The sequence below is a fragment of the Uloborus diversus genome, chromosome 7 (genome assembly GCF_026930045.1).
Source record: "Uloborus diversus isolate 005 chromosome 7, Udiv.v.3.1, whole genome shotgun sequence".
NCBI classification, from domain to species: domain Eukaryota; kingdom Metazoa; phylum Arthropoda; class Arachnida; order Araneae; family Uloboridae; genus Uloborus; species Uloborus diversus.
In genome coordinates this window covers 34,469,743-34,495,672 of record NC_072737.1, presented here as the reverse complement: position 1 = coordinate 34,495,672, position 25,930 = coordinate 34,469,743, and the positions used below count along the sequence as shown (strand labels likewise).

Below are 25,930 nucleotides of genomic sequence, written 5' to 3'. Positions count from 1 at the left end.
TACTCTATCAATTGCAAGTTCAATAACAGTTGCTGGTTTTATTTAGTCATTCTTCTATCATTTGATACATTTTTTTTTCATTTAAGAATTATTTTAACTTGCATAATGGTCCTCATTTGCATTATTACAATTTTGTTACCTTTCTGTACTATTTTTAAAGTTAAAATTATTATTGCACCAGATAAAGATCTATGTAATTTTTTCCCTAAAAATTCCTTTTTTCTAACTTTGTGAAGAAAAATAGTTGTTAAAATTTAATTTTGGTCCTACTCTAGGGTAATTCCATAGTAACACATAATTGCTGCCTAAAACACCTTACAAAGGCTACATGTATGGTAACTTATTATGTGAACTTCATGAAAAACATGGACTCTACTTTTTGAAAATTTCTAGGAGCATTACTTTAGTTATATCTTTTGCTCGTTAGCACACATATCTTATGAGATATGTCTGTTACTGTTCAAAAAAAGCATCTTGTAAATCTTTTTTCTGGAAATCTTCAAAATGTAACTGCATTTTTAGACGTACAGTTTGTGTACTTAATGAAGTTCATGTGACAGAATAATATTTGTAGCCTCTGTAAGGGATTTTATTCAAAAATTGATGTGTTTATTAAAATAGGATAGTCCTACAGTGTTACTCAACCTAATTTTGACCCTGCCTCTCATCTACTATTCTGATGCCTTCTGGTGGTATATAATCCATACTATCCAAGATATGAATTCTTTTTGATCTGAATCCAGTATGCTCTTACATATATTTCCTAACAAGAATAATATTAGGTGAACAAGATAGTCAATTCTATTAATCTTTTTCAGTAAAAGTACAAAAGGCAATACCAGTTATTGATTTCTGTTATGCTCTCCAAAGTTTTTATGTGTAAACGGATTTTTACATTGACTAGGATTCATGCTGAAGTTAGTTCTAATGCTAATTGCTAATGTTAAAAAAATCTTAAAATTAGCCAAAGAACTTCACATGTTTTGAACTGTCAAGATTTTTAAGCTTTCTGCTAAAACTAGATTTCTTTAAAGGTCAGTTTTATCAGAGATTAAGAAATCAGTTTTAACAAAGATCTCTAAGTCCTGCACAGTTGAAAACATGAGAGGCTCATTGGTTAATTTTAAGATTCTTATTATTATTACTTTCTCTTACGTTAATCAGGATTTATTATGTCAACAAACAGAGCTGAGTTTTTTGTTTTAACAAAGTCTTTTTTTTTTCTTCTAGAATCACTGTAACTGGTATTTATCGAGCAATCTCTGCACGAATAAATCCAAAACAACGAAATGTGAAAGCTGTTTATCGCACTCATATTGATGTTATTCACTTTCGTAAAGTCGACACCAAGCGACTTCATGAAGATGTGGATGAAGGGTATGATTTTCTTTTATAAATTAATTTGGCATTAAGGTCCGAGAAAAAAGTAGTATTATGCTGCTTAAAACTGTACTGCTATTCTGTGAAGTTTTGTATTGTATATGTTACTCATGGTATCTTGTTAATTTTTTTATATTATAGTTTGTTTCTGAATATCTAATTCATTTTTTTTTTCATAACAAGTTTTATCATGCTTATCACTTATGAAATCATATACAGGAAAGAAACTAATTTTAAATTTATGCAAATTATTTCTGATAAACCAAATTAGTCATTTACTGTATGAATTTGCTTTTGGACTGATTAATTTCATTTTTATTTATTTTAAAGTAATAACTATACTTTTAAGGTAGATACATTTAGGATTTGAAATCAAACTACATGTAAATTTCACATAAAACCCAAAATACTGGTAAAGTACTTATTTTCGCAAGTCCAATAAATACTATTAAAAATCTGTGATATTACTACTAAAAATCTGACTTTTGTAATCAATAATTGTTTTGACGAATTTTGCGCTTGGATTTTCTTCGTTAAACTGATTTCTGGTTTTTCTGAACCAGTTCAATCTTCTCCATCTACTTGTTTTGCTAAACAGCTTATCGGGTTGACTTTCAAAAATGAAAGTTAAATGCAGTAAAATCCCTCTAATGCAGACACTAACGGGGCAGTTTTTTTTTCCCCCCTCAATAGAGAGGTGTCCGCAGGACAGGGGTTTAATAATGTTATTTGCATTGGAACTGGGAAATAAAAAATTGTCCGCATAAGAGGGGTATCCTTTAGGAGGGTTTTATTGTATATTCTTTCTTTCAAAATTAAAATCTTGGTTCCTTTTTAGGGTTGATTGCCGATTTTCTCCAGAGCGTATTGAAAAGTTGAAAGAATTATCAAGGCTGCCAGACATATATGAGCGTCTTGCTAGAGCTTTAGGTTTGTTGATATTACTTATATTAATTAAAATAAAAATCGTAAAGTTTTATTTGTTATAAGAGTAATTTATTGCATCAATTGAGAACTGTTATAAAGGTTCATTGGCTATATTTTTTGTATATGTAAAAATGTTTAAAAAGTGAGGTGAGAAATTCAGAGTGTTAATGATTTAATGAAATGTTAGAGTCAAAATTTGCTTTTCTATAACTAAGGAAAGTAGTCTGATTTAATGTAATTTCTGCAATTTTTCTCTGGATAAAAAATCATATAATCCCAATGGCTTGAAATTGTATAAACAATTTTCAAAATTGCAATTTTTTTTTTTTTTACAACAGTGCTCTTTTTTGGTATTTCATATTCCAATCATCCTTCCAGACATAAAAAGGACAAATGAGACCCATTTGGCAACTTAAAATGATTTGAATTGGCTTAAGGCCACTGTTAACTTTTCATGAGCATTGATGAAAAATTAACTACGTCAAAGTCTAGGCTCAATGAAGCAACTGTACAAGCTGTTCATGTAAAGTTTGCTTGTGCAGATTCTGATGATGATGAATAGGTACCTCACTGCCAATTAGCAAACTTCAGATGCCCCTAACATTTTGCTGGAAAATTCTGAAAATGTGGGGAAGTTGCTGCTTAATTGAGTCATTCCATATCAAGTGACCTAGGCGTCCCCACTCGACCATCTCCGATTTGGATGAAATTTTATAGAGGCGTAGAGATGCCTTTGAAACTAATCTATACAAATTTACAGCCTCCTAGATCCAAATCCTGAGGATCTAGGATCTCCGAAAAATGTGATCCAAGGTGGCGGATTAACTTTTTGTGCCAAATTACGAAGTTTACACCAAGTTTACAGGAAATTTTATTACATTGGAAGCCTGAATTTTTAGGCGCTTAGAGTATGTTTGACCGTTAGTATATTCAAGTATTTTTGTGAATTTGAGCTCTGTAGATTTTGTGTAGCATGTGCGTGAACTTGTGAAAAAGCGTGACGGGAAAAAAATTTCCTGGATTTTAGGTTGTCATAAAATCTGAACAAAAATAATTCAAAAGCTCGTACTGCGTGATTCTATTGTAAAAATGTTTGTTTTTAATGGATTACAGTTACAGAGCTTAAATATCTATTTTCAAAAAGATATTGTGATCCAAAGTGGCTATCAAAACCATTCAAGTGAAAAATAGCCTATTTTCAAAGCGCTATAGCTCAAGTTTGTCATCTCGCATCTTCTTTTCGTTTATACCATTAGAAAGAAATAAATTTTTTCCTTTCAAAATAAGTTTTTTCTTCGATGGTGTTCTTTCGAATAAGGATAAAAAACAAGCTTAAAATTATATCTGTTGTAATGAATTGCCATGTTCAATCTCAGATTACGGGACATTTTATAATACTGGAAGCCTGAAATTTTATGAGCTTAAAGTACTTTTGGTTGTCAATGCATTCTAGTATTTTTGTGAATTTGAGTTAATTAACTTTTGTGTAGCAACTGTGCAAAGTCTTGACAAAACGCAGCAGAGAAACTTTTTTTTCTGGATTTTAGAATGTCATAAATTCTGAACAAAAATAATTCAAATGCTTGAACTTTGTAATTCTATTGTCGATATGCATGTTTTTAATGGGTTATACTTGCAGAGCGTAAATATTGATTTTTTAAAAGATATTGGCATCCAAAGTGGCTATCAAAATAGTTCACATGAAGAATAGCCTGTTTTTAATGCCTTGTAGCTCAAGTTTGTCACCTTGCATCTTCTTTTCATTGGTACCATGAGAAAGAACATATTGTTTCCTATAAAAACAATTTTTCTTTCTGATGGTGTTCTTTCAGACAAGCGGGAAAAAATGGGCCTGAAATACTATTTGTCGTTAGCGAGAAAATCCCGTTCTACAATAAATAAAGAACTGTGAATGCCGTGACAACCGGCTTATAGGTATTATGCAACTGTTATAAGTCAGGAATAGTTTTTTATTAATCATTTAAAAAGATACTTTGCAAATGAAATATGATAAAAAAAAGGAAATTATCTTGTTCTGTCTAGTGTATCAGTCTGCTTCCTGATCAAAATACTTTTCTGATTCTAACATATTCAGTCTGCAAAAGAACTTTTTAAATGATTAATAAAAAACTATTTCTGACTAATAACAGTTGCAAAATCCCTATAAGTCGGTTGTCACGGCATTCACCATTCTTGATTTATTGTAGAACGAGATTTTCTCGCTAAGGACAAATAGTACTTCAGGCTCATTTTTCCCGCTTGTCTTTGAATCACAATATCTTTTAGAAAATAGATATTTAAGCTCTGTAACTGTAACCTATTAAATTCAAGCATTTTTACAATGGAATCACGCAGTACAAGCTTTTGATTTTTTTTTATTCAGATTTTATGACAACCTAAAATCCAGGAAAAAAATTTCCCATCGAACTTTTTCACAAGTTCACGCTCATGCTACACAAAATCTAACGAGCTCAAATTCACAAATATACTTAAATATACAGGGTGTTTCAAAATGAATAGCAGGGTTTTAACATGTTATAATATTTATTACACCAAACTTACAGCCACAAGTGATATATCAAATGAAAGAGAAACTCAAACAGCTTTACATAATAGCCTACAAGTGTTCAATGTGAGCACCATTCGTCACTCGGCACATGTCAAGACCATATGCAAGTTCTTCCCAAACTTTGATGAGTGTCTCATTAGTAATTGCTGCAATAGCTGTTTCAATCCTGTTCTTTAATTCGGGAAGGTCGGCTGGCATTGGAGGCACATACACAAGGTCCTTAATAAACCCCCAAAGATAGAAATCACACGGCGTTAGGTCGGGTGACCGTGGAGGCCATGGGGAAAATTCCCTGTCATTAGGCCCTTTACGACCAATCCAGCGGTCGGATACAGTTAGGTTAAGCTAATCGCGTACCTCCTTATGCTAGTAAGGCGGCGCACCATCTTGCTGAAAGATGAAGTTTTCTGTAAAACACAAAACGCTTTCTGTTCTTTAGTCGCCCTCTTTTCTACAAGCACTTTCTAGCGGATTGCAGCAGAAACATTCCACCCGCATGCTCACTGATGCCAACAAACAAAACTGTTTGAGTTTCTCTTTCATTTGATATATCACTTGTGGCTGTAAGTTTGGTGTAATAAATATTATAGCATGTTAAAATCCCGCTATTCATTTTGAAACACCCTGTACTAACGATCAAACATACTTTAATCGCCTAAAATTTCAGGCTTCCAGGGTAATAAAATTTCCTGTAAACTTGGTGTAAACATGACAATTTGGCACAAAAAGCTAATCCGCCATCTTGGATCACTTTTTTCGAAGATCCTAGATCTTCAGGATTTGGATCTAGGAAGCTGACAATTTGCATAGGTTAGTTTCAAAGCATCTCTACGCCTCTATAAAATTATATCCAAATTGGAGATGGTCCAGTGGGGACGATTTGAAAAATTAGGTCAGATGACGTGGAATGACTCAATTCTGTTAACAAAAGTAATGACTTTTTATGATGAACAAAAGAAATGTAAGTAATCAAATTTTCTAAATGGGGGTGTCTTAATAAATCTATCATCAGTAACAGATTTATAGGTTTGGGAGCCTGTCGCTTTGCTTTTATGGGAGCCTCACTTCTAATATAAGAGTGTGAGGAACAGGTTTAAACATTTCCTTCTGGACCACTCGTAATTGCCACAAATCTGCCAGTTTTTATCGTGCACTGTTTCTGGAAAGGAAAATACATTCTTGAAGAGGCTAGGAGGAGATTAACTTGTGAGATAATTCAAACTTCCAATAAGTCAGAAGTTTTTACAAGCTATAGAGTTAACTGTATCACTTTGTAGCACACAGCTACTTTATTTTTTTTTTTTTTTTAAGTTTTCTCATACCAAAACTTTTATCCTTGTGTAATATATAAAAAAATCTCTTTAGCTCCAAGTATTTATGAAAATGAAGATATTAAGAAAGGAATCCTTTTGCAACTTTTTGGTGGAACCAAAAAAGATTTTGCCAACAAAGGAAAAGGAAAATTTAGGTTTGTAAAAAATGAAAATTTTTATGCCGATCGTGCAGTTCAATTGCAGTTTGATAAAAATTAATGCATAAATTATTTACAAAATTGCTTTTTTTAGGGCTGAAATAAATATATTGTTGTGCGGAGACCCTGGTACAAGTAAATCTCAGTTGTTACAATATGTATATAACCTTGTTCCTCGAGGGCAGTATACATCTGGTAAAGGGTCAAGTGCTGTTGGTTTAACTGCTTATGTCACTCGAGATCCTGAAACAAGACAAATGGTTTTGCAAACGTAAGAAAACAAAACTTTGCTGTGTTTCAATTTAACACAATATTTTCAGCTTGAATAATGTTTATTTATTTATTTATTTATTTTACAGTGGAGCTTTGGTATTAAGTGATAATGGCATTTGTTGCATTGATGAATTTGATAAAATGAGTGACAGCACTCGTTCAATATTACATGAAGTAATGGTAAGTAGAGTGCTAATGGATTTCTTTCTTTCTTGTGTAAACACTTTTTAATTTTTACTATTGTAATTAAGTCATTATACTGGCTCAATTTATACATTAAGTTACAGTGCTAGTATGGAGGGTGTACTTCAAACCTTTTGGGACTTAAATATCTGGCTTAAAGTGTAGTCTCTGTTCAATAGTGAATTTATACTTAGTACATACTTGGCGAGGAAAATGTAAAACTCAATTACTGTAATCAAAAATTCCATTGTATCAGTTTCTAAGTTTGTTTACTAAAAAAATGCATATTGTAAAAACAATAAACAAGTTTACAAATGCATGTTGTGTACCTTTGCTACGTATTTTTAGTAGCATAAATTATTTGTAAATTTCTTATTTATGTTCTTAACATTACTGAATTGGAAAAATTGTTTTTGTATGAGAATCAAGAAAAAAAAATTTTGAATATTCAACATTCAAATTATATATATATATATATATAACTAAAATTAATTTTCATATGGTAAGCTGAAGTTTGTTTTTGTAAAATTTCATTGCCTTCTTGCAAAAAAAAAATCAAATTAATTGTTAACAATCAACTCTGATGACTAATTTTAATCTTTCAATGATGGCAACTATGATGTGGAGAAAATTTTCCATAGTAATGCAAAGTAACTCCCAATTATCTGCGGACTTTCACAATTTTTTTTTTCAGCGATGATTAACTAAATGTAGATAAATGAACCCATTAACTAAACAAGTGCAAAATCTTTTTTTAAACATTACTGTTACTTTCTTCCCCCTTACTTTCAATGACACCAAAACTTCCATGGTCACCGAAATTGAAGTAGTAAAATCCTGATTTTAAAATCTGCACTATTTACTGCTTTACATCTACATTAATTACTGCAGTTATTTTTAGATCTGAACTATTTACGGTCATAAACAAGTGACCAAACTAGTCTTTTTCGGAAAAAAAAATTCCCCTCGCCAATGTGTTTGCAGCATTTTCACTCTTATGTGTGTGATCCGTTTGCAATATAGGTGATCCTTTTTTAGTTTTTACATACATTTTTTACTACAGCTGTTATCAACTTCATTAAAGATTAAATGTATGTGGGTGTTATTGATCTTGTAAAGCTGTTGCCATACACTTTTTATCTATTTTGCGGATTATTCACGAATTTGCTTATCTACAGTTACCATGCCACCCTATTCGGCAGATAATCTGGAATTCGCTGTATTATTATTTTTGTTTTTCTTATGTTTTGGTTTGGTGTTTTGAAAGTGAGTTTCCAGCAAATAAATTTAAGATAGAACCATGAAAAAATGGCATGTAACATCCATCTCATAGTTAATCCCTTTTTTTTTTTCCATGTTTATGTACTTCAGTTTCAATTTCCTTATTGCATCTCATTTCTCATCATTCTTTTCAGTCTTCATCCCCCCCCCCCCTCTTTTTGTTCTATTTACAGCAGCTATGTGTAAGAATACGTAACCTTTTTGCATCCTTAACAGGATTAAAAATTTTGCCTACAAAGCTTTCATGAATCATCTTTAAAGTTGTAACTGAAAAATTTTTAATATTATTTTGCTGTCATCTTAATTTTTAAATTTTTCATGTAATACTAAACTTTATTTCTTTTTTAAGTAAAAATAAAAAATTTTGGTAATCTAAATATTAATTGAAATGGAGGAACATTTGTATAGTTTTAGTGGATTGAAAAATTGTATTCCAAATTAGAAAATGTATACCACAATGCACCAAAAAAAAAATTCCAGTTTTCAATTTTTCATTTTTTTTTTCACTCATTGGCAATCACATACCTGTTTCTGTTTGTAATGTATTTAAATGTACTCATATTTTAACTTATTTTTTTCTTCTTCCATAGGAACAACAAACTTTGTCTATTGCAAAAGCTGGAATCATTTGTCAGCTGAATGCTCGTACCTCTATTTTGGCTGCTGCTAATCCTGTGGAATCACAGTGGAATAAAAACAAAACAATTATTGAAAATATCCAGTTACCTCATACTTTGTTGTCCAGGTACGTTTTCTTCCATTAGTTTAATTTAACTGGCCAAATTTTATCAAATGAATGTAATCTAAGAAAACTGCATTTTTAAGTTTGGGAACTAGATTGATATTCCATCTCTTGTTTTCAGTCTCTTGATATTGGTAGGTTTTAGGCTGAATAGAATGGCCTATTATTTCTGATACATTGCCCCCCCCCCCCCATTCTTCCAAGCTGATTAAAATTTTATGTAAGATTGTAAAGTTACTACATTCAAACTTGCAAAGATGTAATTTTTAAGTCTTTAAAAGGCATTATGAGCATATAATCAAACATTTGGATAATATTCCCCAATGGTACTTTATTTTTCTTGTTTTACATCTTGTAATTTTTTTAAAGCTTTTTTTTTTTTCATTTAGTACTTCTGGATTTTGTCTAATAAGATTTCAACCTCTTATATCTGCTAATAATCATATGATAATCTGGTATTAACTTCTTGGTTTTATGTTATGACTTAGTGCACTATTACGTGTAACTTTCTACAAATAGTACATGTTAATGATATTGTTATTATTTGTGGTGGTGTGTTGTAAATTAATTGGAGTTACAGTAAAAGGTTTTATTTGAAGTAAAACTTTGATGAAAGCTGCTTAAAAAAATATTGAAAGAGCACTGCAATTTTTAAAATAAAATATCCTGAAACATTTTAAGTCTGACAATCAGACTTACGAAAAAGGTATCTTGCTGAAATAGTTTCGGCTCAAATGAAGTCCTTTTTAAAGCACATGTTGCATTTATCCCATAAATTTCATATCTTATTCCAATTTACATATTTTTGGAGTTTTCCTCACATGATATTAAAATAAGTTATAAGGTAAAACCCAAACTTAATATGCTCGCAAGTACAATTTTGATTTGTACTAATTTAATGTACTAATTGCATGCTGTCATAAAAGATTTCCCACAGCCTTGAATGTTCTATGTCACTAAAAAGCGCTTTTTTTTTCTGCATCAGATTAAGCTTGTTCCAATTTTCTCAATGAGTACAGCAGATATAGGGGTTTCTAGTTTAACAAAAGTACCAGGCTAAACCAGGCCAGTCATTTAAAAAAATTCCAGAGGTGGAAGGGAGGAGGTTCAAGGGCATATACTCAATGCATATTATGTTGAAAAACCCCAAAACAATGCCATATATGGAAAGGAACTACATGGAAACCATATGTGGAAAGGAAATACATTGTTTTCTCAAAGCCATGGGGGGTCAATTGCTTTCTCTAGACCCCCTCCCCCCCCCCCACACTCCCTCCTAAATAATGGACCTGGATTACACTTAATTCAAGCATGGAACTAAAGCACAAAATCTTATAGCGACCGTAAATTTGAAAACTAATTTTCTAACGTACAAAACTCTGATTTTGCTAGGTGCTCAGAAACTCCACATCTGCTGTCTGTTCTCAAACTCAGCAACTAGCAGCTGCGAACGGTTCCAACTGAAAAAGGGGTGATGGTTTAAGGAAACGCACTTCCCGATGCATTCAGTTTTTGTTTGCTCGTTACTTTCTTCTTGCTATCACCCTTGTTTTAATAAAATCAGAAGAGACCTGACGCATGCGCAAATTGGAATAAGGTTTCGCATTAAAATATCAGACAGTATAGCTTGGTTATCATTTTCCCATCAACTTCCTTTTGTCTGTGGGGGGGGGGAGGCAATCTTTGGTTGGTGGCTGACAGTGAGCAAGGAGCGTAGTTCCCTAATTTATTAAATGTATTTTAAATATAGACATTGGTGAATGGTGTGAGAATTTTCTTAGGTAAGTAATAATGCATTTGCATCACTAATGTGTCTAATAGTATTCTTTATTGCTACACAGGACTGTTTTTCACCTTTTATGTAGTGCATATGGTATTACCTAGTGTGCCAAGTTGTCTTAAAATTTTGGAATGAAGTACTAAAATATTGGAATGAAGTACATTATTATTATGAACAGAAAGGAAAAATTATTTTTATTGCTGTTTTAAAAGTAGATTGCTAAATCCTTAAAAATAACTTTTTCAATGCCAATTTATTTCTTTTAGTTTTATGATAATTTAGTCAATGGCTCTTTTTTTTATATAGCAAAGTTCATAAATTTTACAATTCCTTCCATCTTTGCAAAAAAAGAGGAAAAGAGAGATCTTGGCAAAAATGCTAGGAGCCTAAATCCTTGAATTATTTACTTAGTAAATACATTTGTGATGTTCTGATATATTTTTTAAAAAGTGAAGATATTTTTTTAAATTGATTTCATAAAACATCGACATGAATAAATATCATCTGCAATAAAAAAAAACTTCTTACAGGTTTGATCTAATTTTCCTCATTTTGGATCCTCAAGATGAGGTATTTGATCGAAGATTGGCGCGACATTTGGTTTCTTTATACTACAGAAGCCCTGATGAAGAACAAGAAGAACTATTAGTAAGTAAAATTTTTGTGAAGCGAGAGACCACCTCTAATTACAACCAATATTTCAAAGTATTAATATTGTCCCTTGTCTACATGATGTGAAATTTTTCTCATACCTCAGACGAGTTTAAACCCCCTTTCTTTAGATCAAAAGTATGTGTTAATTCCTCTGAGAGAAACATAAACATTTTTTTAAGTACTTTTTATGATTGTTTGTAAACTTTGAATAACCTTTTGTAAATTTGCTTAGTTAAAACAACAATGTGAAAGATAATTCATATTAAAATGTCGTCTTCTCGAGAAAGCTTTTCATTGACAATTTTTGGCAAATGATCTAAAAAATCTCAATGATTTAAAACTTTTGTCTGTTGCCACCTTATATTTGTTAACAAATAAAATGTCAGTAATTAAAATAAGCAAGGCTTTTAAAATGACTTTCAATTTTCGCTCTTTGATTCTGTTTTTAAGGGGGGATATTTCAATAGTTGAGAAATTAGAGCAGCAGTCAAATTTTGCATGCATAATTTTATTTTGGTAACCCTGTTATTTTATGATAACCCTACAAAAATAGATATTTCCCTACTCTTTGTTTACGCATGCAAAAGAAAGACATGTCTTGAACAGGCATTGGTGCCAAAAATTTAACACTAATACATTAAGATCTCCAATTTCCCAATTATCTGTTTTTGCCAATCTTCCTGTTTTTGCCAATATCATAATTTTGTAGCACATGATCACATGAGCAGTTATACATTAGATCTAATAATTCTTAAGTTATTGAAGAAAATTTCATGATGGCCAATATATACTAGTACTTTCTTCTGAATATCAGACTATTTGTGTTTTGATGGGTTTAGGGTTAAAAGTACAGTCAAGTCCCGACTTACATGAGGGATGCATCCTAAGACTCCTCCCGTAAGTCGAAATTTCGCATTGTGGAATAATGTATGTACACAATATTTTTTAGAAACATATCAAATTCTTTTAGACATTTGTAAACACCGCTCAAACTGCTTTAAATCATTCCTCAACTATACATTAGAGTTTCTTACATAAAAATTTTAACTGTTATAGTATTTAAAATAAAAAAGCTGTTTTATTCAACATAAAATACTTTGAGATGCACAAAATGAATGATCGATGGGTTGGAGGGAAAGACATAAAATAAAACAACACGGTACACATAGTATGTAGTAATAATGAAATGATGCACTATAATAGTACTGTACAGCAGATACAGTTATAATATTTAGGAGTAAAAAAAAATGATAATTTATATTCCATGATCAGATCGTTACTCATAATATATTTTAAATAATATATTTTAAATATATTTTAAAATACCGTTGCTTCGGCTTTTTTTTTAATGTTTCCATTTACGGAAACAGCTCCTTTTCCTGATCTCTTTAATCCATTAATACAAGAGCAGCTTCCATTTTTATAGTCTATAATTTGTTTAGACTCTGCAAGCTTTGATATTGAAACTAATTTCTGAACTTTTACGGGTATGGAAGATTTACTCATACTCATTGTGTTGCTACTGTCGACGTTTTGTAGTTGTTCAAGCACATCCACACTCTTTAAACTTTTTTTTTACCAGAAACTTTTTTCCCCCTTCATCTTCACTAACGTTAAATGAAACAGCGCATTAAAGTGCCATTATATTTCATCAACTTTCATGTTTAGAAATCAAGGGGAAAAAAATCAATAAATGAAAGCTGCTGAGCGGTTATTTGATGCACTAACAACGTGATGCGTAGATTAATTTGATGTGGGAACTTTCGCTGTCAGTGATGCTAAAGGGATGTAATAACATTCACAAAATCGATATTTAGTTGTCAATTACGAAGTCAATACTTCCTTCCAAAAAAATTTGTTGTGGACGAGAAATTCGCGTTAGCTCTAAAATTTGCGTTATAGCCATTTCGCGTAAGTTGAATCGTGTTGTAGCGGGAGTCTACTGTATCTAAAATCTACTCTAATAAGATGAACCGTGAGAAATACTATTTTTTGCAGAAAATTTTTCTGTTTTTTGGTTAAAATGTCGTCAAAATAAAAGTGTGTATAGAGTTGCCACGCAACAGGGAAACCTAAAGAAACTGAAAATTCAAAAACCAAAAAAAAAAAAAAAAAACAGGGAAAATCCAGGGAATTTTGAAAATTCCCTCAAAAACCTGGAAAATGCAAGGAATTTTGAAGTTGAACTTGCAAAATCAATGCTTAAATACATAAACTACCAAAATAAATAATATTATTAATATTAATAAAATTAAGTTTATCAATAAAATAAAAAATGGTAGTTTTACTTAAATCTTTTTTTCTTGTTTTTATTTTAGTAAATATTAAAATGTGTATCATAAAAACAAAAATTATTTATTGTTTTATTTGACCTGCATCTTAAATTTTTTGCAAATTTAATTTAAAGACCATTAAATTAGTCAATATTCATTGTTCTGCTTAACTTTTGCACTTTTTAGATCCAATTAATGAATGGTTACGAGCAGTGGCATAGCTAGAGTGGGGAGGGGTGCGGTCTGCCCCAAGCGGCATACTTTTGGCTGTGGCAATTCAGCGCCATTATTGAGAATAAAATCTAACTAAGTGAATCATACTTTAAATCTATTACTGGAGGCAAAGGAAACAAAAATCCCTTCGTTATGTAAGGTTTTGGTATGACTACATTTGTGTTTCTCAGTGCTCAAAGTTTAAATATTTCCGTCATGAGCTCCTGAACCTTCCTCATTAACTTAACGTCCTCTAAACATTACTTTTAACTACGATTTTTGATGTAAATGTAGAATATTTCTCCGGGATAGGCGCCTGACACTCCCTCTCACTGTTTTTGTAGGAAAAATAAGGATTAAATTAGTCTCCTTTCATCCTTAAATAAAGTTCTCAATTTCAAGTTCAATAGTTTTCGATGGTTAATTTAAGAGATATGTCTTAATGAAATGGTGGCAAAGAGAGGTACCGCCCCGGGCGGCAGAAACTGTAACTACGCCATTGGTTACGAGAAGGCTTATTTTTTCTTGTATAAAAAGTTGTATATAATCAATCTGCATATTATTTCAGTTAAGAAATTCTTCTTTATTTCCCCTTTTTTTATATTTTTATTTGGTATTTTTCCCCTGTGATGAAACTATCAGGATATTAATGTTATTTTTTAACTATCAGTGTATCATACCTGCCAACTCTACTGGATTTTCCGGGAGACTCCCGGATTTTTGACATTTCTCCCGGTCTCCCGATTTTTATTGAAAATCTCCCGGTTTTTATTAATCTCTAAAAAAAATCCTTCCATCTAGGGATTTTCTTGAAGATGAAAAAAATAAACCCCTTTAAAATAAATTTTTACATCGTTTTAGCGCTTTTACTCCATTGTTTGAAAGTTTCCTACTCAATTTCAAACTTTAGCACATTGGAATCTGGCAACATCAGTTCTTGTTTACGTTTGCGATCTCTTTCGTGATTGAAATTCTTTTTTTCCCTAAATAACTTTTCATTGAAAAAGTATTACTTTAACTTTTATTCTTCCATTTAATATTTTCATCAATTAAACTCTGTATATGACTCAAGGAACTTGCATATGATTGTACTTACTTTAAGAGATAATAAAAAATCCCTATTTTCCCCTCAATAACATGGGAAAAAGCGATATTGCGCTACATTGAAAAAATCTACTGGATTTTTTTCTTTGAATGTTGGCAGGTATGGTGTATGCTTGTTTGTAATGTTGCATACAGGGAATTTTTTTCCAAAGTTGAGTGGCAACACTGGTGTATTATTGACCAAATACTCCTTTCGTATTTTGTCATAATTTTTTGCCTTTGAATTTTAGCATTTTCCTTGGGTACGATTTAGCAAATCTTAATGATTCCTAAGACACATATCAGCATTCACTTAATCTTGTATATGTTTACAAAAAGCTCTTCGTTAATGAACTTAGATTTTGTTTTAAAAATGCGTGGCAAAATATAATGACCTTTTATAGTTCGCACGATACATATAAATGTTTTCCATTCATAAAGTCAGTTGCTTTCTAAAATTGAATTGGATTTAATTGTTCATTGTAATATTGCTGTTAAAATCAAATTCACAAAATCTTGAGGAAGCTATTGTTATGGCACAAATTACTAAAGTTGGCATGCATATGCAAAGTGGTTATAATTAGGGTCACGATTTCAAAACCCTCTAATTTCAAGACTTATTGTCTGAATAGCTTGGATGTTTCACCAAAACAGTAGTGAAGCCATGGGAATTTGTTTGGCATAGGGCAAAAATAGTTCAAAATTTGTCTGCCATTTAATGTAAATATATCAAATATTTAAATTAAACTCTCTTTCCTACAAGGGAATCACAGTTTTTCATTTTGTTTTATATGTACAAAGTATTGCAATTACATTCTTGGTTCTTAAGGTAGGAAGGAAGATTTACACTTGATTCAGTCCTTTGCTGCGTGACCAATGAAATTCGTTCACTGGAATTAAATATTATTGTCTGCTTATTTTGCATGTATAAGTATAGTTTTTCTTTTTATTGATTTTTTTTTTCTTTTTATAAAAATTTTTGGCAATAAATCTAAACTTAGTAATATTTTTTTATTTATTTGCTTTTTCTGTTGACAATTTCTTTCAAATTGGATATTTGCAACTTATACTCTTATTATTTTACTTAAAATACTTAGCTACAGTGGCTTTGAATTATTGTAAAGGGTACTTAAATTAGATGTGATTTTCTTTGGAAGCGGGAGTTTTGACAAGAAGTTGACATCATCATAGCAGTATTTTTTACTACTTTATGGAAGCTTAAATAAAATTTTGTACATACATTTTACCTAGCCAAACAAAATCTTTTTTATATGAGTGAAAAGGGAAATTCATATATCCTAAAAGTACTTTTTTTTAACACTATTGCAAGAGCACAGCCGTGTCGGTACAGCTAGTTCTTCATAAAGTTCATATAATGAAACATTTATCTGAAAAATCGAAATTTTTGTGGAGTGTCTTGCAGAACTGCCAAGAACCAAGGCCCTTTGTCAGTTATGAACCCCCCCCCCCCCCAAGAAAGAAAAGGAAAAAGAAAAAGTTTAAAACTGCTTTCTAAAAAGTAATTAACTCTATTTTAAGTGCAAGTGCCACAACAGTAAATTTTTCTTTATCTTGACGTTTTCGCTTATTCAAACAGGGTGTCTACCCACATGGAAAGCCTGGAAATGTTAGGGACATTTTTTGTACTGGAAATGTCAGTGAAGTGTACTTTTGTGTGCAGAAAATTTGGAAACATTTTAAAATTATAACCAGTTTCAAAGGATTTTTTTTTTTTTTTCAGTTTAGTAAAATAAATTTGGTCAGAAATGCATGCCACTTGAAATTACTAAAAGGAAATATTTCTCTCCTTAAGTCAGTTCTTCAACCCCACCTTTTGTTCTTTGGTTTTGCACATTCTAGTTTCCCTTTGAGGTTGAAAAGTTTATATCCCCTAACAATGGTAGTTAGGTTGCTTTTGCAACTACCTGTGAAAAACTGTTTAGTTTTCCCCTACCAGTTATACGAGGGCATTTCGAAAAGTAAAGATACACCGTATGCCAGAGGAAAAGAAAACTTTTGGCGAGCAAGTTGGCAACACAAGTGTTAACCTTGAACCTTTAGCTTTCTCCTCGCGTTCGTTCGGCATTGCAATGTTGATTCTGGTTGGAGTAGGTCTTGTTTAAAATTGCTGCGCCGATTCAGAATTCCGCCAAATGAAAAGGACGCTCCTTCATATGTTTTCTTTATGCAAAAGGTCATCAACCAGCAGATATTCTCATAGAAATTGTTTGTTTATGGGGACATTATCAATCGACAAAATGTTACAAAATGGTGTCGCCATTTCTCTGAAGGTAGGACCAATATTCATGACGAACAAAAAACAGGTCTGCCGTCTGTGATCTTTGATGCTCGAACCTTGACCCCAGCGAATTCCTTTTATTCCTTTACCTGAAGTCACATCTTGGTGAAAAATCATTCCACAACAATGATGAGATTAAAGATTAAGTTGAAATGTGGTTCCAAACACAGACGGCAAACTTCTATGACTGTGGTACAAAAGATTGTACCCTGACTTAACAAATGTTTGGATAACTGGGGTAATTATTACAAAAAATAATAAATAATCCAGTTAATAAAAAGTAACTGACATTTTATAAATTAAAATTTTTTTTAAGGAATGCGAGCCATTGTATCTCTATTTTTCAAAACAACCTCGTAAATAAGCTATTCATAGTAACTAAGATAGGGAGGTAAACTAATTTATAGATTCGTTTATAGATTATTTTTTAATTTCAGTATTACTTAGGTGTCTGTGTCGTTCTTTATCTCGATAGAGATGTGTTTGTTAATTTACGCATGTTTAAATGCTTTGAAACAATTCCTCTTGAATCAGAGCCAAACAAACTAAAAATATCAACAAAAGAAAAAAGTTTTTCCTCTAAAATTGTGTTCCATTTGGGGGGTAGAGAGCTCAGCTGTTGCACTAAGGGCTTTAGACTTTTCGCCACACCTAAAGATCTTTGTTCAAAAGGCAGAGGTTGCAAATGTTGAACCGAATACAAATGCCTATGACACAGTAAAATCAATGTTGAAGTGCAGTGAAATTTTGGAAGCAAAGTTGGATTTCTTTATTTCTCTGGTATCAGAATTGCAAGTTTTTTTAAATAAGATTCCAGGCTGGCCCCTTGCCTGTATGAGGAGATGTATTTGATGTTTAACAATTTAATGAAGTAATTTTTTAAAAGTTCTCAAAGTTTCCCAAAAAACACAAAAAACAAAGCCTGTTTTAGGGATGGATGGATGTAATAGTTCGAAATATAAACGTAACGTGTAATAAAATGTCACATAAGCCCAGCCAACCATTACAAAAATAGCGAAAGTAGCTAAACTAACCTTTAAAAAAGCACCTGGAAAAATTTTGTTTGTGGTATAAAAAAATCAGGGAAGTTGATTTTTTTTTTTTTGAGTAGACACCTTTTTAAAGTTGTTTTTTCCCCCTTTTTTTTTTTTTTTTTTTTGTATTATTATTATTCATTATTTCATAGTGGGATTTTATATTTTATTTTAGGATATGAGCTTGTTAAAAGACTACATTGCATATGCTCGCACTTATATTCATCCTAAGTTAAGTGAAGAAGCTTCACAAGCATTAATTCATGCTTATGTAGAGATGAGAAAAGTTGGAGCTGGAAGAGGTCAAGTTTCAGCTTATCCTCGGCAGTTAGAATCTTTAATAAGATTATCAGAAGCTCATGCCAAAGTTCGTTTCTCTACTGTTGTTGATTTGATGGATGTTGAAGAAGCAAAAAGGTTAGTTAATATTATTTTTAACTTAATAACTACAACTCTCGCCCCTTTCCCCCAAAAAAAAGCCATAATTAGTGTCCTCCCGAGAAGCACTTAGGCTATTAAAAGTACCAGTTCTCCAAAAAAAGAACCATTTGTCTTGAGCTTGTCATCATTTTTTTTAAAATGAAATTCAGTTTGAAAATTTAAAACCCCTTAAATATTTTAAGCCAAAAATTAAATATTTAAGCAAATTAGTGCAATTAACATAGGTAAAATTAAAACTTAATTATCAATCTATATAAAGATTAGCATTAGAAATTCTGAAAGAATAGTTACTTGTTAAAAAAAAACTAATAATCTAGAAGAATATGACTGGTCCAGTGAGTTTTATCATAAAATATGTTTCTACATAAGCTGGAAAGAATTTTTACTTACATGCTATTTATTTCTCATAAATTTTGCAAAATGTTTTGATTTTAAGTAATTACTTCAATTTAGTATTTAAACTTTGATATGGTGTTGCATTTAAGATGCTTTTACCGAAATTTAAAAGCACACAACAGTTTGAAAAATATATCTTCTTAATGACAATAGTGAAAAAGTTTGAAACATAACTGGGTCATTCCATATAAAATCAACAAATTTTCAGAAATTTTCGTGCCATACCTTTTTTGATTTCGATGAAATTTGGTAGGTAATACTTACCAATATTCTGTACCGCCAAACTGTTATATATTTTTCTTGGAAAAATTTTATTTCTGAGATTAAAACTGAGATATTTTTTGTTCTCTCTAAAAAAAAAGCTCTAGCTTTTTTTTTTTTTTTTAATTAGTAGGAAGAGCAAACAAGTCTTATTGTAAAAGTGAAAGGATGAACTTTTATTTGTGCATAAAAAGAAAAGATTTAAGTCTTGATCCTTTTTCTCCTCCCGAGAGATTTGTTCAATTTATTTATTCAGTCTGTTTCATTCCTCTGTATCCTATCGATATGTGTTCTATACACAGCATCTGATACAGCATATTTTGACTTGAAAAATAATGTTCTGCATTCTATGCTATAAGATATGAAGCTTTTACACAAGTAAAAATCTATTTAATAAATGAAAGTATTTTTACTGTACCCAAGTTTTCCATGGCTCTAAAATGTAGAATACAGTTAGGTATATATTGGTGATATAAAACAGGCTACAATTAAACAAATTCATTATGTCCCATGAGATTGCAACTTTGATTTAAAACTACATCACTTGAAGCTTAATTACAGCTGTGTCTTTGACTCGTGGTTTGCAACGTATTCAGTATTAAAACTTTACCTTTTATCTTAAAATTATCAAATTTGAGACCACTTAATTAAGCAAGTTGGTTAGATCCCATTGCTAAAACTAGGCCACATGGAGTATAATTACTGATATGGAGCTAGTTCTGGTTACATTCATCAGTGGCAACAGTTTTTGTTTGTAATATGTTATCATAAGTCTTTTTAACAGCCGATACAAAAAGGACGGGGTTATAAGTTTGACGTGTCTGTGTATCAGTGTGTCTTTCTGTGGCACTCTAACGCCTAAACGGATGCCCCGATTTCGAACGAAAAAAAAGAAAAATGTTCGAAAGGAGAATGATTGAGAGTGTTTTTAGCTAGGTTGCATCTTTGGATGACATTAACGAAGATATTTATTAAAAACCTCTAAAAGGTTTTTTGCAATTTTTGCAGTGAAAACATAGTTAAAAATTTTAAAATTTAATGCCAAAATTTAAAAAAAAATCTGCTTCTGATAGAATGTGTTTGAAACTTCCATGTTTCATAGAATTTGAATTATAACGTTTTTTTAAATGCTGATTTTAATAACAGCTAAGCCTTTATTCATGTGATTGATAAGCGAATTCATTGTTGGCTGACAAGGAAATCAAACTCAAAGATTTAAAATTTTTATCTGTTGCCAGTTTCTATTTAATAGCAAATAAAATACTCGACATTTATTTTTAATTATCTAAGGATTTTAAAAGGATTTTCAATTTTCCCTCTTGATACTGCAGTTGCGACTCAGTCGGGGGGTTTTAAAATTTTTAATTTTACTGTTGCTTGTTTATTTTTCTTTCCTGGAACGGTTTATTTTCTTAAGTGTTTGTGCTAAGGTATTTACAAAATTAATGTGATTAAATAATGTTTTTTTTTCAGACTTCATAGAGAAGCTTTGAAACAATCAGCCACAGATCCGTCCTCAGGAAAGATTGATATTTCAATTCTTACTACTGGAATGAGTAACACAGCTCGACGCCGAAGAACAGAAATCGGTCAGAACTTAAGAAAAATGCTTCAAGCAAAGGGAAAAACTACAAAGACTTTTGTCTATCAGAAAGTTTTCGAAGATTTGAAGACCAACTCAGATATTGTAAGTATACCTTTCTCAAGTGTGAGATTCATCAGAATTTGCATATTTATGCTTGCATATATTTATTTTAACATATGTTTAAAATGAAAATATGCACTGAATTGCCATAAATGACCAGTCATCTCATAATTTAATCTTTTTACTGTTAAGTTATTTTGAAATTGTCATATTTTTTTATTGCAAAAATCAATCAAATGTTTAGTATGAAATAAAATACACTTAGTAGTTTGAAAGTGGTATTTTGAATTACATGTATACAAATTTTAAGGATTTGTTGCCACTGTATATTCCCGTGAGGCAGCTGCCACTCAGCATGGCAGTAAAGTTAACTTCTAGTAAAGCATCATATTTTAAACAGTTTTTAAAAATTAATTGAATTATTTCCTAAAATATTACATAGAAATAAAATTGCGCACAAAATTTATGTATTTTATCTGTTACGCATCAGCCCTAATGCATATGAGCCATATTAAATCAACAAGTGGACCATGCCGCACAATTTTTGATTTTGATGAAATTTGGTGGGTAATATATATCAATATTCTGTAATCTCAAGCTGTATTATTTTTTCTTGGAAATTTTTCGTTTCTGAGATATAATTTTTTTGCCCCCTGGATGAGTAAAATTTGGCATTTTTGATCTTTTTTCTAAAAGCCATAATTAATTTGTTAAAAATAATAAGATCAAACAAAGCTTATTGTAAAACTGAAAGAATGGACTTTTATTTGTGTACAGAAATAAATGATTTAAGTTAAGCCTAATTAGAAATTTTCAGTTGTCAAATCATGGTTACAAAAGTCTTGTTTTCCTCATTTCGAGTCTCAAACAGTCGATAAGAGACTTATAGTTGGGACGATTTTTTCCCCTGTTGTAGATAGTTATGAATGCTATTAGAACAGAAGAAAATAGGCTGATTTTAGTAATTCTTCATGATGAAAACATAGCTTAAACTTGAAAAAAAATGAAACGGTCTTTTTATGAAAATATTCCTTTCTGGTTTAAAGGTTAGAATGCATTTAATTTCGAAGAATAATCTACCTTATCAAAGTTTTATGTTCATAATTTAAAATACAGTCTAACCTTGATATCTCAAACCTCCTTATCTCAAAACCCTTGATTTTTCGGGGGGGGGGGGGGAAATGACACCCTGCATTTTCCATAAAAACTCTTATGTTTTATCCATAGTTATCTCAAAACTTATTTTTCAAAACCCTTGATATGTCAAAATTTTTGCACAGAAGCTTTCAATTGTCATTTTTCCTTGACAAATTTTGTAACAAAACCAGTTCCAGAGACACTTGCCAGAAGTTTTTCATTCCTTTTCTTAGAAATTTTGAGACTAGAAGATTGATGCAAGATAATAAGGGAGTTAGGGTACGAAAGTTGAGGGAGTTGCTGTAGTCCTTTTTATCTCAGTGTTTTCCCAGAGTTAAGATTCTTTGGAATCTGTTGCCCATTTTGAAGATAGGAGGTCGATTTTTTTGTTTGTTTTCTAGCGAAAACAGAAATTACTTTACTCATGGTTCAGCTTTTTTAACCCCTACAAAATGGCTGTGAAAAAGTTTTTGATTGTGGGCGGCTATTGGTTGAAGATAAAATTTGAATTTTAAAGTTTCTAGAGAAGAAAACAAAATTAAAATTGTTATTCATTTCAAACTTCATTCCTGCACTTTTTCCATAATTATAAAAAATTATTAGGCTAGTGAGAAAAACTGATTTAAGAAGCTGTTGAAAAATTAAAATTAGAATGTCTGTTTATTCAGAAGCATCTAACAATCCAGCTAAACAACATCTAGGAGCCAGTGAAAAATTGAATACTAGATATTGTTACATCAAAACAGAGATGGAAGCTTTCAAATAATGAATAACTTGTCAATCGCAATTCAGTGTTCCCATAGTACATATATGAATGTATATAGCGTATGTGTGTGTAATTATGTGAGTTTGTGTTTTTTTTTTCAAAACCTTGATAACTCTATTCTTTTTCTTGTCCCCAGAGATTTGAGATATCAAGGTTGTACTGTATAACCAGGGTTCGAAAATATCATGATGTTTTCGAAAATATCAAAAATATCAGATATTTTGATAGATATTGGATCTTTTGACATGTATCCGATATTTTAAATCAACACAAACTAATGTCTTTAAAGTAGTAAATGCATCCTCAAATCACTCTTTAATTATTACTATAATATGTAGACTTAAAATTAAGGTTTCTCTCATTATTCATATCTAATATTTCATTTTACATTTATGTCAATTTTAGTAGTTAATTTAGCATTAGCTGTTTTACTCATTTGTCTTCTGTTAGCTAGATTTACACAATTATATGATTCAGAAATAAACAATATGCAATAGTCAGGAGCAGTCATAAGACATTTTCTTTTTTTCCAACCTATGTTTAATATTTAATTAGGTGCTTTTAATATGAATTAAAATTGTAACATTACTAATAATTTTATGAATATAAAATAAAAAAAAGAATATTATATTATTTTGTTATATTAATGATGTATTAATGCATCATAAAAATATAGTACATAACTTTTTGGTTATTTTTAATAATAAATAAGCAATATTACTATGATTAATGTAATTTTTATGTTGAAAATACCATAGTTGGAAAAAAAATATCAAAATATCATGATAATTTCAGAATAAATATCAAATATGTATTGTGATATATATTGGCGAACCCTGTGTATATATAACCAATGTAGATTGACATCTTTCTTGTTTACCTAATGCATCTCAAGACTGTAAAATATGCAGACGTTGTGCAATGAAACAAAATTCGAACTATTTTAATTATTTTATGGAAATTAAAATAAGAGATAGTTTTAGCATGCATTTAACTATGTACTTTGTCTTGAATTGTATGAAGTATAAATGTAAAAGTTGGACAAAATGATGTAAAGTACTTATTTCTTTGCATAGATGATCACCAGAGATATGTTTGAAGAAGTGCTGAAAGATTTGCAAGATGATGAATTTATTGTTGTAACTGGAAGATCAAGTATCCGTCTGTGCACTTAAAGTGAAACGTTTAGAACTGTTTGTAATGGCATCAAATGCAAATAATTGATTTTATAATAGAACTTTGTACATATTTTTAAACCTGCTTTCAAATTAATTGTTCAATTTGACTTAACAGTTTTAAATAAAATTTTCAGAAAAGTTTAAATTATGTAAGTTTTTGAAACATTTTTGCACTTCCTTGTTACTTTTAAATGTATTATTATCATTAAATCATCTCATGTGCAGACCTTTGCTTTCTTAATTCCCCATTGTAAGCCAGGGTTCGACCCTGGGGTTAGGATAGCCCCTATTAGGTTCCATAGTCGGACGTTGCCCATCCAAGTTACGGCAGTCCCGAAACTGTTTTTTTTTTTTTTTGGCAATAAGATAGAAAAAACAATAGCTGTAGTCAGTAAGATTCTTTGAAATTCCAATTGCTGGTTCAGGACCAATAAAAGGTGTATCAGAACCTTTCGGATAGCAAGGTCATCAGCTATTTCATTATCTTTGATGCCAGAGTGTCCAGGTACATGGGCACCTGAGGGGGACAGGGAGGGGCAAATATGCTCCCTAGGTAGAGTATTTTAATTAATTCTCTTTCTCCAATTTTTTTCCTAACTCGAATTTTTATTTTTCATAGAAATACATTTTATCTTCATTTATCTGGGACTATTTTCTCAATTACATCAAAGAAGTAATTTTCATAGCAGGGAAATTGCCTTGAGCGACAAATTAAGCCTTCCCTCCTTCCTAAAAAAAATACAGAACTTTAATGGCTTTTTTTTTTTTTTTTTGCATACTGTTAAAAGTTAGTCATTGTCACTTAAATATTTAAAGTTTAAATTGAAGCTATTCTTATTTTAAAATTATGCTATTAAAAATTATGACTTGTGAATATTTGGAACAGAATTTTAATTTTCTAGAGATTCCTAATCAAACTTTCAACCAAATTAATTTTTAACTGAAAATTTTCTAAAAAGAATTGAGATTTTTCCCAACATTATTTGCTTTTTCTTAGTTAAATATAACTTCTTTGACCCCCCTTCCCCAAGACCTGCTTTTTTCTTTTGAGTAAGGAAAACTCCAATCTTGTTGGAGATTCTTCACACTTACTGTTTTACACACATCTATTACCACATGCTTGAAAAATATTTCATTTTTATAAGATGAGTGAAAGTAAACATTATTAAATTACAAGAAAAGGATGTCTCTATTTAAAAGAAATAAATGCTAGTTAGTAGTTCATTTCAAGAGAAATATATATATATATATAAAAGAAATGTGGTAAAAGCTAAATTTGCCGCCCTTGAAAATTTTGTTGCCGTAGCCAACTGCCTACTCTGCCTATTGGGAAATTGGGCCCTGGGGATGGATCATGGATACTGACCATCTCGTCATTTTCCCTTCTCTTTCCAAACGCTCTCTTGCGAGCCCATACTGGGAGGCCAGAGGCCTTTTAGATTCATAGACTTTTGGTCGTTGCTTTTTATTATATTTTTGCATCTTTGTCTACTTGTTTATATCCTTAATCCAGTTATTTTGTATCTGTAGTTGTCTTAAAGTCTTGCCAATAGAAAAAAAAATATTGGAGATGAAAGTATGGAAATTATTTGTGAACTAACTTCAACCAAATATTAATATACCATTGTTTTAAAAAAAATCGGCAGATCTCTGGGTACTTCCCCATTAAAGTTCTTCTAGAAAAGATACCCTGAATGGGGTTCCACTGACCTGAACGCTTAAGCCAATACACAAAGAATAATATACACAAGAAAGCCTCAGCCCGGTGGGCCGCATTGAATCTTTTCATTGAACAGTACAAAAAAAAGAAATGATTTTTCTTTTCTTTTAATTTTTTCCTCCTTTTAAAAAAAAAATATTTAAATATCTCTGAAAATATTACAATAATCGAGTATATTTCTGAACGAATTATAGGAAAATCGCTGCATGAAAAGTAATGGTTAC

The 25,930-nt window shown here is 30.9% G+C and overlaps 1 protein-coding gene across 1 annotated transcript in view; it reads left to right on the top strand.

Moving 5' to 3' along the window:
* The window catches only part of LOC129225498 (DNA replication licensing factor mcm4-A-like), a 42,885-nt gene extending 18,821 nt beyond the window's left edge, over nt 1-24,064 (top strand). Inside the window, exons 10-19 of the mRNA XM_054859926.1 lie at nt 1,231-1,377; nt 2,219-2,310; nt 6,242-6,344; nt 6,442-6,618; nt 6,707-6,800; nt 8,675-8,829; nt 11,137-11,254; nt 18,338-18,579; nt 20,734-20,947; nt 23,885-24,064. Of these exons, the coding sequence (XP_054715901.1) occupies nt 1,231-1,377; nt 2,219-2,310; nt 6,242-6,344; nt 6,442-6,618; nt 6,707-6,800; nt 8,675-8,829; nt 11,137-11,254; nt 18,338-18,579; nt 20,734-20,947; nt 23,885-23,983 (1,441 nt within the window). The 3' untranslated portion in view covers nt 23,984-24,064. The remainder of the gene's footprint in view (nt 1-1,230; nt 1,378-2,218; nt 2,311-6,241; nt 6,345-6,441; nt 6,619-6,706; nt 6,801-8,674; nt 8,830-11,136; nt 11,255-18,337; nt 18,580-20,733; nt 20,948-23,884) is intronic.
* Nucleotides 24,065-25,930: the final 1,866 nt, after the last annotated feature.